This window comes from Sapajus apella, unplaced genomic scaffold (genome assembly GCF_009761245.1).
Source record: "Sapajus apella isolate SASKATOON/1434 unplaced genomic scaffold, GSC_monkey_1.0 scaffold32, whole genome shotgun sequence".
NCBI lineage: Eukaryota > Metazoa > Chordata > Mammalia > Primates > Cebidae > Sapajus > Sapajus apella.
This window is the reverse complement of record NW_022436972.1, coordinates 24152241-24166531: the sequence shown is the minus strand read 5'-3', so window position 1 is coordinate 24166531 and position 14291 is coordinate 24152241. Positions and strand designations below refer to the sequence as shown.

Sequence of the window (14291 nt, the reverse complement as noted above, 5' to 3'; positions counted from 1 at the left end):
TGTGTGTATTTAAAATCAATTAAATAAAATGAAAGCCATGATAACTTCAAAATTTTATCACATAGACCAAAGCTTTTCAAACAGAAAGGTGAAGAATGGCTTTTGCCTTTTTTTGCTGAAAATAAAACCTACCACTAACATAAAAAGATAATTGACCCCTCATTCATTTGCTCATCAAATAATGATTAATTAGGACAGTAGAAATGGTGATGCTGGGGGAGGTCAGTCAGGTAAACCTCATGAGAAAGTAACATCTGAGTAAATGTTGATACCTGGACAGCTGGTACAGCTAATCCAAAGACCCTAAGGCAGGCATACCTGGCATGTGGAAGGAAGAAGAAGGAGAGCAGAGTGGCTGGAATAGAGTAATTGGTGAGAGCAGCACCAAGCAGTACAGGCATGAGGTTAAAGACATAGGAGGATGTGAAAGACACACTGTGTAGGATACTACAAACTGTTGTAAATACTTGTACCTCTACTCAGAATAAAATGGGAAGCCATGGAGGATTTTAGCAGAGAAGTGGACTGCTGTGTTGTGATCAGACCACAAAAGGGTATGGGAAGACAAATATCTTGTCAGCAGAAGCACTGACCACACTGACTGATTTCCAAGAACATTTGTAGAGCAAACAGTGCGGCCTTGGAAGATATATTCTCTCTCTCTGTCTCTCTCTTTCTTTGTAAGAAGATAATTTGGGTTACCAAAGCTCAGGGTTACTTTTGTACGAGGCATCTCACTGTAACTGCAGGTATCATTTGGCCCTCTTTCTGCTACCCTGCAGGAACTGTGGCTTGAGGAACTAGTACAAATGCTGATACTTTGACTACTGCTTTTGCTGAATAATCATTCCTCTTGTTTCTGACTCAGGAGTCTAGCATCTTCTGCCATGAAAGCCTTCTGTGGCAGGCTAAATTGTTAGCTTAAAAGTAGAATAAACTCTTAGATTTTTCACCGTTCATAAAAAAGAATAAGGCTGGAAGCAGGACGTCCCATTAGGGGACTATTAGAAGTAATCCAGGTAAGAGATGATGGCGGCTTAGATCAAAATGGTGGCAAGAAAGTGATGGGGAAAGTAGGATATTTCTGAATATATTTTGAAGGTATAACCAATAAGATTTCAGGATATATGGAAAAGGGCATAAGAGAAAGAGAGAAACCAAAAATGAATTTGGAGTTGTCATTAATAGAGATTTACAAAAGACTATAAATTAATCAGGTTTAAGAAAAAAAAGTCTATCATGGACATGTTAAATTTGAGATATAGGAGCTATTGAACTGGAAGCTGGATATGAGTGTGAAGTTCAGGAGGGAGGTCTGGGCTGGAGATCAAACTTTGGCAATAACAGGCATATAATTGATATTCTAAAATATGACACATTCTGATTTTATTAAAGGAATGAATATAGATAGGCAAGAGGACCAGGGCCTGAGCCTTGGGGCATTCTAACAAGCTCCAACAAATAATGCTGAGTAGGAATAGTTAATAAGGTAAGAAACCAAAAACATACTTGAAGCCCTATTGTAAGTTAAGTGCAACAAAATGCATCAAAGATAAGAGAGTGACTAACTGTATCCACTATATATTAAATACTGCTGATAGATTTAGTAAGATGCGGACTAAGAATCAACCACTGGATTTAGCAATAGGAAAGTCACTAATGACCTAGACAAGAATTGTTTCTGTGGAGTAATGGGAGCAAAAATCTGATTAGAATGCATTTAAGTTAGGATGGTGCAGAAGAAATAGAGATAGCAAGTGTAGACAACTTTTTTGAGTATAAACAACTGTTGTGAGGAATTTTGCTATAAAGGAGAAAAAAAAGTAGCAATAGGTGGCAAAAAGAGTAAGATTAAGAGATTTGTGTATGTGTTCTGAAGAAGGAGGAAATGGCATGATGGTATGTTGATGGGAATAATATAGGGAGAGGGAAGTTGCTGATATAGGAGAGGAAGGGAAGAACTGCTAGAGCAGCAGCCTTCAGAAGGTGGGATCTGGTGCTTATCTGGAGGGTCTCCCTCTAGATGGGAGTGTGAACAGTTTACTGCAACAAGTGGGAAAGCAGAGCATCATAGGTGGAAGACTTGGTGGTAGGAGTCTGTGGACATTTGTTTTTAATTGTTTTCATTTTTCTCAGTGCAGTAGGAAGTCAGGAGAAAGTAATGGAAATCTACAAGCAAGTCAGTAAACTGAATCCTGGTTAGCAATGGGGAAAGGATGAAACTGGTGGGAAAATGAAGGAGAATTTCCCTTTCCCCTCTTTAAGCCCTTCTTTATTGCAATCTCTTGCAGCAAGTGAATGTTCAAGGATTGCATAATTTTAAAACAAAAAGAAATTCATGCAGCAGTGTTGAGCTGCGAGGAGAGAGAAGATATGAATTATCCTAGGAGAACAGGAAAGTGAAAGGTCTAGGGAAGCATGGTGTGATTGCAGTTAGGGACACTTGAGGTCCATTGTTAAGAATCTGAAACGAGGTTGGTCAGAGAGGTTTTGGGCTTTTTCTAACCACATTCAGCTGCACATGTGTAGGTTCAATGTTGTCAGAGAGTGGGCAGTAACCAGGGCAGAGGGGTTCCAACTATATAGGACAAGCTAAGAGAGGGTCAGGGAAACTGAATATATGTAAGAGAATCATAAATGTGAAAGATCATGCAACTGAAGCTGGGCAAGGGAAAAAAGGCTACGTAAAGAAGAAGAAGATATATCAAGATGGGTAAGTGAAAAGGTGGTAGGATCAATGGGTTGGAGCTTTTCATACATTTGAAGAACTGTTGGATTTGGTGTACTAGAGGGAGTAGCTGGAAAGACTAGAGGTGGTGGATGCATGGCTGAGATAAAAATCCCAAGGACAAACGAGAACAGAATAGAAGCTGAAATTATAGAAGTGTCAGTTATAGAAACTAGCCATGAGTCGCTCAGATGTGGTATAAGATAAGACCACTGGGATGAAAACATCCAAGGAGGCAAGAGGCCAGAGAGTTGGAAAGGTCACGTATGTGTACACTGCAGCCACTCAAGAGTAGGGTTGGAGAGCATGAGAATGAGCAAAGGGCTAGAGATCACGGAGAAGTGACAAGGATGAATAGGAGTAGATGACAGAAACAAAGGGCTGTAAAGATGTAATCTGATGACATGAGATGTAAAGCTGGGGGATTTTAGGGAAGAGAGAAAGAGAATGATATAAAGGCAGCAATAGGAGCAAAGACTCTTTACTTCCTCAAGGCCCAGGGTGGGAGAAAAAACACCAGTGCGTGAAAGGACTTTGGTGAGAGGAACGAACTTCAGGAGTGGGTCAGAATTTCATCAGAGCAAGAACAGATGGTACAATATGTTTCAGGATTTGAAAGTGGATGGAAGATGGAGACAGAGCAGGGAGTGAGTATTCTTGATAGGCATTAAAATAAATGTGATAAGGAGTGACTTGGGGTATAAGGGGCAACCTATAAAGAACCCAAACATAAAAAGAACTCAAACCTCTCTACAATTAGAAACAACTTTTCTTGGGTGTGTTTACATTACTACATTTCTAAGTGCATCAGTAATCTATGAATTGTTAGTAACTTTTAAGGTAATATCTGTACATAGTAAAAACTACAAAAATAGTATAACTGAGTATTTTATACTCCCATCCCTAACTTTCACTGCAAACAATGCCTTATCAGATTTTTGTGGACCTTCTGGAGAAATTCTATGCATATACAAGCTTACGCATGTACACATCCCGCCTGCCTTTTCCAAAACATATAAAGTTAAACTATTATATACACTTTACTGACTTATTGTTTCAATTAATATTTTGAGTATTGATTTTTTTATGTCAGCATTGGTAAACTGATTCTGTCTTTTTTAAACAGCTGCATAGAATTCTATTGTGTGGATACAAAAGAATTTCTTTACTCAGTCCCATTTGGATTGTCGTTTAAATGGTTGTTTCCATTCTTTCTATTATAAACCATGTTATGGTGCCTATCCTTGTACTTAAACATTGTATAGGTAAATTCCTTGGATAAATTCCTTTATGTGTAATTGATAGATCAAAGATCCCACTCAGAGACAGGGCCTGCTTCACATTGAGTATGAGAGTCCAGAATTATATAGTTGCTATAAAGAAGAGAAGTCCTTCTTAAAGACTTTTGATGTGTCCGTTTAACCCACGGCCTTTCCAGTCAATGTGAATCAATCTCCTCAGAGCTGATCTCAATCTTTTTCATGATTAGGGGAATGTGAAATAAGCAAAACCATTTCTTATTTTGTGTTCCATTCCAACAGGTCCTAAACAACAAAGTATAGTATAATGGTTTAAGAAAAAGCACTCTGGGATCAGAAAGACTTAGATATGAAGCCCAGCTCCACTACTCATTATCTCAGACACTATAAAAAATAATCTCTCTGGGCTGGGCGTGGTGGCTCACACCTGCAATCTCAGCACTTTGAGGAGCTGAGGCAGGAGGCTCACATGAGGTCAGCAGTTTGAGACCAGCCTGGCCAACATGGTGAAACCCTATCTCTGTTAAAAATACAAAAAGAGTTTGCTGGGCATAGTGGCGTACACCTGTAATCCTAGCTACTCGGAAGGCTGAGGAAGGAGAATAGCTCGAACCTGGGAGGTAGAGGTCGCAGTGAGCCTAGATCACGCCACCGCACTGCATTCCAGCCTGCACGATAAGAGCAAGACTCCATCTCAGAACAAAACAAAACAAAACAAAAATTAACTGGGTCCACTGGTGCATGCCTGTAATCCCAGATACTGGGGAGGCTGAGGCAAAAGAATCACTTGAACCTGGGAGGCAGAAGTTGTAGTGAGCCAAGATCATGCCACTGCACTCCAGGCTGGGTGACAGAGCAAGACTCCATCTCGAAAACAAAACAGAACCAAAAAAACCTCGCTGAATATCAGATCTTTTGGTGGCACAGCACATGATAAGCATTCAATGACAGCCATTATAGCAGTGTTACTAATACTATTATTACTGCTATTGGCATTGTTATTGTCACTACTGTTTTTACCTAAGGTACTGAAGAAATCATTGCCTAGGAAAGGAAATCCAGGTCTGTTTGCCAGAACAATCATCCTAAAATCAGGATGAATCACAACAACATTTTCTCTTCCATTCACATTAGCAGAATCTGAAAAACAAAATTAAATTTTTATTTATTCTTTATCAATATTTAATAATTCTTAAAAATATCAAGTCTTTAAGATAACACAAACAGTTATACTGTTTAATTACAAAAGGCTCTAAGATATTTGACTGTGATAACTTGGTTGCAGAAACAAAAACTTTCTTGAAAAAATTTGCTCAAGAACCAAACACTGATAAAACAGAAACTTGAACTCTTATGTACCTTCAGTGTACATCTAAAAAAAGCAACCTTATCCAAATGTAGACTTACAGTACTTAAATCTGGCTTGAGATGTTGTTAGTCCTTAAAAAAATTAAAGATAGAAATCCATAATAAGGGATAATCCAAGGAATAGCCAAAAGATAATCCAAACATTCTTTAGTTTTTATTAATTCAGCAACCACCTCCTTTTGCATAGAGCCTGCCATTATGCAGCTAAGGAGTTATTCCTGTTTAGATCATGCACCCTGCAACCTAAATACATATTAACAGAATAAAGGTCTTAAAAACCTAGCCAACGCATTAGTGCAACATTGATTTATTTCAAATCAAGGGATTGTACCACAGTTCTTAAAATAAGTGATCACAAGTTGACTAGGGCTTTCTTTTGTGAAAGGTATTTCTACTGGCTAGTGTACATTTCAGATAGAACTGGAAGTCTAGAAAATATTTTAAGATAGTACAAGTTTTATTATGGTTCTTTCAGGAAGAACCACTTGCTAAATGAATTTATTTAAATCCCACCCTTAGGTCGCCCATCTATTAAAAACCAGAGTAGCCAACCAGAGTAACCAAACAAGGTGAGATTAATAACTAAAATCTTCAATATTCAAAGAGAGTATGTAAGGAAAACCCTGTTAAAAAGGTACAAGTGCCTTTTCTGAGCCTGAGCTTAGCACTAATAAAAGCATTCTAATATTTTGGTTTCACAATGAATTTGTGTGAAAAATGAAAAAATTTTAAACTATCATTAACAAATGATAGTTGTGAAGTACCTGCAGTTTTATTTGAGATAAGTCTGGAAGAAATTACTTTCACTTTTTTTTAAAATGATATCAAAAAGTAATCTTTCAGCATGTATATATTCATGTACACCAATACAACCAATAGTTTTCACTCTGATCCCCATTAATCTTAGTAGTAGAAAATAGCAAGGACATGTGGCCACAGGCAAAATTTAATCAGTTAGTTAATCAAAACAATGACTATCAAAAATAAAAAATTTAAAAAGTAAAGAAAATAAAAAACATAACCCTACAAGTGATGGTTCATGAAACTACATTCAAACGAGCTTCAAGTGCTCTTATTCAAATTGTCAGCTACAATCATTTGAATTTAAAATTATATTGACTCTTCTTCAAAAATATATCAGAGAATGTAGAGGGTTACCAGGAGATAATTATTTCCTAACTACAATTGTGTTTCAGCAATTCTCTTTTCCATTTCACTTTCCTCATAATGCCTCATAAGGGCAGGCAGAATTCTGAGAGTCTGAATGATCTTTTTTTTTTTTTTTTTTTTTTTAAGAGAAAGCATTCCGGGTAACTCAAATTCTCATTTTTCACACGGATTCATTGTGAAACTGAAATATTAGAATGCTTTTATTAGTGCTAAGCTCAGGCTCAGAAAAGGCACTTGTACCGTTTCAATGGGGTTTTCCTTACATACTCTCTTTGAATATTGAAGATTTTAGTTATTAGTTTCAACTTGTTTGGTTACTCTGGTTGGCTATATATTTTCAGTGGCCCGTTATAGATTTTCAAGTCCTTTGAGGACACAAAAATTTTAAATTTTAAATTAGAAAATGTTCTCACATTGTATCAGACAAATTTAATTGTTCCTTGTAGTTTAAATACACTGATAAGATTAATCGATATTCTTTTTTTTTTTTTTTTCCTAACAATAAGAACAAAAAGGGTGTGTGGGGAGAGGGGCAGGAGACAATAAAAAATAGAGAATAACTTCTTCCTATGGAGAAATGTGTATGTAATATATGTCTTTATACATACACATGTATTTACCACATATATGTGTACTTATAAAATGTCCAGCATTTGTTCATTATAATGAGTGAATTGAAAAAAAAATCATACACAAATAATTAAGAGATGAGTATAAGGGTTAATATGCTGGTACTGTCAGGGTAGAAAAATACAAACTTGATTTGTCTTAATACTACTAATAAAAATTTCAAAGAGGCTCACTGGCTATAAAAAGTAAAACTGACAAAGCTAGATTCAGATGTATTAATGCTTGTAAATGATTGTCAACACAGGCAACTTAAGTTATATTGAACATTTGCTCATTATTTGTAAATAAGTAGCCAGCTAAGCTTGTGATTTGATACCAAAGATCTAAACATTGTATGTATTAAAGGAAACATTGCTGTTTAAAATACTCACTTGCAACAATGCGCCTTCCATCTGCTAAAATCATTTCTCCATTTTCTACCAGAGTTTTTAAAATACAGGTGACATTTGTTGGAGCTTTGTCTGCCTCATCTACTACCAGAATATGACCCAACTCTACTGCTTTAACCTTTGAAGACAGAAAATTTATCATAAACAATTAAAAAAAGACAGCCATTATTAAAACAATTATTTACTGCTTTGGATTTATAACAGCTGGTTTTATTTAAGTTATGAGTATTCTCTCTCTCTCTCTCTCTCACACACACACACACACACACACACACACACACACACACACACACAAATCTATAGCAGAGCTGGAAACAAAATATTGGGATTTCTACCAAAAGTTTCACATAGTTAATAAACTGCAAACTCTACAGTAATCTTTTTATTTCATTTTAGTATTAAATTTATTCCCATGGTAGTGATACCCAACATTTCACACCCAAGAGTAGGAGAGATTTAAAACAAGCATAACAAATAGAGAAATTAAAGTCCCATGGGAGTTATGAGGCATGAGACATCACAATCATTGTGAATATCAGGACACTGAATTTGTTAAAGCTCTTAAAAGAGTATACAATTGTAATAGGCCCAAATGGATAGTGCAGAAGAGGTGGGTACTCAAGACAGAGAAAATCAATGGTCAAACTCAAGAAATCCTGGGGCATATCTAGAAATGAGTGACTATGAACAGTCTATGTTGGCTGAAGTAGAAGTTAAATATGAGAAAAGGGATGGGAAGGGTAGATTGGGTGTCTACTACTAAGGGTTTAACTGCCAGACCAAGAAATAGGTACTTTGCACCATTAAGTAATGGGATGCAATTTAATGCTTATGAGTTCACACATTATAGAAGTGGAACTTGGAGCTACACTTCAAGATATTTAATCTGGTGACAATATGCAGAATAATTTGGCTAAAAAGTGATTTGGAAACCTGATTTGAGAAAGGTATGAAAAAAATGGAAATAAAATATGTTACATAGATTTGAAGGTTTTGTAGAGGTAGAATCTATAGTCTTGGCAACTGCTTAGATAGGAAGAAGAGAAAGGAAAAATAAAAGTCTTAGATCTAAGGTGACTGGGTTGATGGTGACAACACGAAAAGAAAGATGAGAGCTAGAGAAAACTCTTAAAAATGAGGGGTGGATAAGAGGAGATATCCAATGAATTTAAGTGTAAATCTCAAGATTTAAAAAAATGTAGTAAGAAATATGACATAAGGTGGACCATACATAATTTTTCTCATAGCATGATATATTTTAAGAAAATACAGATTAAGAAATGGGCATTCCTTCTACCACAATTATTTTAAACCATGTTAAAAAAAAACAATTTAAACAATTTTAGGATTTAAAAAACTGCATTTTCAAAAAAGAAAGCACATAGCTTCTATCCTCAACCTTGTCTTTGTTCAGGGACAGTCAGGCCCAACCTGGGAGAATTCAGGCAGAGATCCTAAAGACTCCACTCCCTTGGGTCTGGACCACAGAGGTTTCCATGATGGCTTATTTGTGCCATTACTTCAAAGGTGTCATGTGTGCAGAGGGACATGCCTGGCAGGCTGAGATTTCTTTGGGTCTTGTGTAGGAAGTTGAGGACTGGATATTCCCAGCTGTCTAAAACACTGGGCTAACATTTTATTAATTAGAACAAATTTTTAAAACTTTTCTAGGAACTTTACCTATTTTTAAATTTTGTACATTCGAAAATGATGGTAAGCTTAAAAAAAAACCTGGAATAGAAAAGAAATCAATAGAGGATTTCTGTCATTCTCTAAACCTCTCACTCTGAAGGGAGAAGAACAAAATAGGAAAACATATTATTTTCCCAATAATTTCCATATAAATATCCACTCCTAAAATGAACATGAATGAATGCTTTCCAGTTAGGCTGAAATATATTAGAATCTGATGTGATTTGGCTGTGTCCCAAATCTCATCTTGAATTGTAGCTCCCATAATTCAAGGGAGGGACCCAGTGGGAGGACCCAGTGGGAGATAACTGAATCATGGAGGCAGTTTCCCCCATACTGTTCTCGTGGTGGTGAATAAGTCTCACAAGACCTGATGGTTTTATAGGGGGAAACCGCTTTACTTGGTTCTCATTCTCTTTTAGCTGCTGCCATGTGAGATGTGCCTTTCACCTTCTGCCATGATTGTAAGGTCTCCACAGCCACATGGAACTGTGAGTCTTTTAAACCTCTTTTTATTTATAAATTACCCAGTCTCAGGTATGTCTCTATAAGCAGCATGAAAACAGATTAATCCATGAGAGATCCACCCCTTCAAAAACTGAAATACAACTACGATTCAAAAATACACTTGAAAATATTTCTATGATTAGATTACTAACCAAAGGTGAGTCTTCATATACAATAAGTCCATCTTTAACTGAAGGCTGAAGTGTAAGAGTTTGTACTGTGGTATCCCTAAAGCAAAACCAACACATTTTATAGTTAGTAAGGAAATAAAATGATGATTGATCATGAATAAAAATATAACACAGGTGCATTTTTTAAAAGATTTTTATTCATCATCCTCCCCCCATCAAAAAAAAAAAAAACAGCAAGTGAAATTTCTTTTGATAACAATATTTTGTAGACTTAATACAGTATAAATTAAAGAATTTGAGCATTAATCCAGATTTATAGATTATCTAGGTTCTTTACTTCTCTTTTTCTTTCTGCTAATATCTATTGTAACCACTTCACACCACAAAATTACCTTCTGAAGGTGAAGAGGAGAAATTAAGAATATATATTTATATTACATATAATAGTTATGCTGTTTAAGAATAATTCTGATGGCAAGTTTGGTAATGATTGGCATGCTAACATGGACAATTAAAGCAAATCTAGGAATTACACATTCAGGCCCAACCTGCCATTACTAGGTGCCAAACACCGACTGTCTCACCACATGCCAAGAATACTCAAGAATTACTTTATGGGATTTTGAACATTTCTGTTGGGTTTAAGGCAACCCATTATATTTCTTAAATCTATTTTCTACTATTTACCTGACCCTCCTTTAGACCAGGATCTTCAAAAGTACTAACAGTTGGCTTCCTGATGTTAAGAGCCTTCTTACATGATAAGATATAAAGCTCATATCAAGTATGGATATTTTTGCCAAAATGTGTGTAAGAAGTTATAGGTGATAGGTAGGGTCAGATATTTTTAATGGGATCAATTTTGTACCTTCCCCCTCTGCATGTACTCTACCTCAAAAATGAAAAATCTTATGTCCAGCAAGATTGTTTCCCACAGAGAATTAGAACTGCTTTAAAAATGTGAGTAGCATCTTTGAGGACTTCAAAGTTATTTTTTCAAACTGCCCTACTTCTTATTCAAAGTGAAGCATGAAGTTGCAATTGTGTTGTTTTGAGTATCTACTGTGTATAAGACACTACTGGACAGTGAACTTCAGACCTCGATGTTATACTTGTGAAACATATACCCAAATGCCAAACTTTACTACAATCTATTAAAATTGTAAAATGTGTATCTGTTTTTTAAAAAGTAATAAATAGCACTTGACAATCAAAAATAAGACAAAATTAAGATATTATCAAATAACTTTTTTCTTTTAGCAGAACAAATATAATAAAATCAGTTAATTGCTTTGAGAGGCAGGTATGGAGTAGTGCAAAGGAGACCTTGGAGTCAGATCAATCAGGATTCAAATTCTTGTTTTTGCCACTTATTGACCATGTGATTTTGGGGAAAGTAATAAAGCCCACCCCAAATGATTGCTGATAGAACACTTGGAAAGTATCGAACACCATATCTGGTAGATAGTAGAGGTGTAATTACATATCAGCTTCAGGTATTTGTTATCAATATTGCTGTTGTTGTAACTGACAGTTCCTTTCCTGTCTACCTTCCACTTGATCTTCGGTATTTTAGCATAGATGGTACTTGTTTTTTTTTTTGAGACGGAGTTTCGCTCTTGTTACCCAGGCTGGAGTGCAATGGCGCCATCTCGGCTCACTGCAACCTCTGCCTCCTGGGTTCAGGCAATTCTCCTGCCTCAGCCTCCTGAGTAGCTGGGATTACAGGCACGCGCCACCATGCCCAGCTAATGTTTTGTATTTTTAGTAGAGACGGGGTTTCACCATGTTGACCAGGATGGTCTTGATCTCTCGACCTTGTGATCCACCCGCCTCGGCCTCCCAAAGTGCTGGGATTACAGGCTTGAGCCACCGCACCCGGCCTTAGATGGTACTTGTTGAAAAATCTTTTCCCTGACCTTTTGTAGACCAGCTTAGGTGCCCCTGCTATGTGTTCCCCTTGTGACCCACATATCCCCTATTTCAGCCCTTAACACACTATACTGTAAGTACTTATTTTACTATCTTCCTACACAGACTGTAAGATCTAAGAGTATAGAACATGTCTACAATGTCTCTCATTCTGTCTCCAGCTACAAGATGTTTGGCTCACTGAAGGAATTCAATCAATATTTGTTGAATGAATGAAATAAACTAAAATGCAATAAAATAAATAAATGGAAAAAAATATGAAAAGGTAATAGTCAACGTTGTAGTTTATAGTTCAGGATGAAGTATATGGACTTCCAAATTTATTGGATCATTGGATATTTTTTTTTTAAACAGAGAATCTGGAGCCTACTCTAGTAAGTGTTGGGTTAGAGTAAGGCTAATTCTTAGGGGTAAGGAATGGTGCATTCTAAGGGATGCATCTGTAATTTTGTATTAGAAAGTATAGTCATGTTGAGAAGGTGTACCTGGGGTTGATTAGTCAAGGGCCTGGGGAGTTGATGATTTATGTACATGATGGAGTTGAATCGGTACTTATGGTTGTAGTAGGTACCTTCTACATCAGAGTCCTCTTTTACTGAGCTTGAACAGGTATGCTGGCAATACAATTACTGACATTTACGATTTGTAGACCATTTGCCTTATTTGCATCTAACTTGGAAGGGTTCTCCTTCTAACTTAACCAAACAGTTTCTTCAGTTAATTCTCTGGGATTCTGGTCTATCGCCGTTCCTGATTTCTGTCCAACTTCCATCTCCATAATCCTGGCTCTCCTGGGCCTCGTACCTTCCCCCATAATCTACTGCTTCTTATGGCCCTAGCACTACACTTTACAAAGAATCTAATTTTGTTTATCTTCTCTAAAAAAAAATTAAATTATGTCTAAAAATAAAGCCCTGTGGGATGATAGGGAAAGTGAAAAATACATTGTGGCAAGTTATTGATGATTATCAAACTTTAGTATAAATAAAATGTTCCCTATATAACAAATTGATTGTTATATATCTATTTTCTGTATTTAATAGGCTTTATAAACTTAGTGCAGGACATATGTTATTTTTTTGCTAACAAATTAATTGTTAGAGTTTGAAACAAATCAAGAACAAAGTTTAATTAACCTTATTTCATTGTTAATACTCTAGCAATGGAGAAGGGGGCGGAGGAGGAAGGAAAATAGATGAGTTCACACAGATTTTTATAGCAATATAATGAATTTCTCACCTCAGCTTTCACATATTTAATGGGTAACAACATGTCATCTTCCAGCACCAAAAAGAAAAAGGAACTCTTGCATCATTGTCAGTAGAAAGGAATTCAGTTGTTATCTTAATAATTATTATGCTTCATAGCAAATTAAGAAAAGTAAATTCAAGCTGAATTCTAATTTTAAAAAGAAAATGAAATTGCTCCATAACACTCAAATTCTGATAGCACACAACTTGTCAAATTAGATTTCTCAAAAGACTTTTATGCTAGAAATAAAAATCATAGGTTTGAGGAAACAAGCACAAATCAGATGATTTCCAAAGGAGACTAAAATCAGGATAAATGCAAATGGGAAACGTGGCTGTTAGTGGAGCAGTCTGCAAGACAGAGAAATTTGTAAGATAAAAGTGGTTTTGTTCCGCTCTTATAATTAATCCCTTCATCTAGTACATAAAAAAAAAGCAAAGGCTAGTAAAATAATATTGAACTTAAGAAATTAGTAGGTTTGTGTTTCAGTAAGTTACCCTCATTTTGTAAATGGGAAACAATCCACTATTGTCTGCATAAGACTTACTACAATAAGAAAAAAGGCTTGATTTCCAAGATATCCTATAAAATTACAAACTTTAACTTAGTAAGTGATAAAATGACTACTGTTGTCACAGGTAGCAAAAACTGACTCTTAAAGACAATATAGTATTTCTTTTTCAGAGGGTATTTGATTAAAATCATTGCTCTGCATTTATGAGCAACTTGGATAAAAAGATTAATTCTCCACACAAATAAATGATGAACCTAAGAGAATATTTTATTTCCTGCAATTTCAATCCTCTTACGAATTGTTCCTCTGAAAAACAGCTTTGAAATATAAGCTAATGAAAATTTAGTGTCACAACAATACTAGGGAGAAGAAAACTTAAAACACATTTTAGTCACATGTTGTTAGCCTAAAGCTTAAAAAAGAGATGTCTTTCCAGTACATAACATTTATCAATAATACTTGATGAATTAATTAGAATGTTCAGCTAAGTGCTGACATTTATGTTCTCAGTGTTCTCACTTTTTACTATCTTACAAACTACAGCATCTATCAACTAAAGCCTGTGCCACTAAAGGGGCTGCTCAAAGAAATATTGTACTAAACTCTATTCTTTTTTTTTTTTTTTTTTTTTTTGACGGGGTTTTCTTTTTTTTTCCCCGGCTGGGGGGAAAAGGGGCCTTTTTGGTCCCCCCCAACCCCCCCCTCCTGGGTTACGGCAAT

At 35.9% G+C, this 14291-nt stretch overlaps 1 protein-coding gene across 4 annotated transcripts in view; it reads right to left on the bottom strand.

Annotated features, from left to right (window-relative positions):
- VWA8 (von Willebrand factor A domain containing 8) overlaps positions 1–14291 on the bottom strand; it is a 389600-nt gene that overhangs the window by 147478 nt on the left and 227831 nt on the right. For all 4 annotated transcript variants that reach the window (XM_032294792.1, XM_032294790.1, XM_032294793.1 and 1 more), the window contains 3 exons: positions 9896–9971; positions 7527–7662; positions 5008–5127 (listed from right to left, as the gene is read on the bottom strand). In XM_032294792.1, the coding sequence (XP_032150683.1) occupies positions 5008–5127; positions 7527–7662; positions 9896–9971 (332 nt within the window). The remainder of the gene's footprint in view (positions 1–5007; positions 5128–7526; positions 7663–9895; positions 9972–14291) is intronic.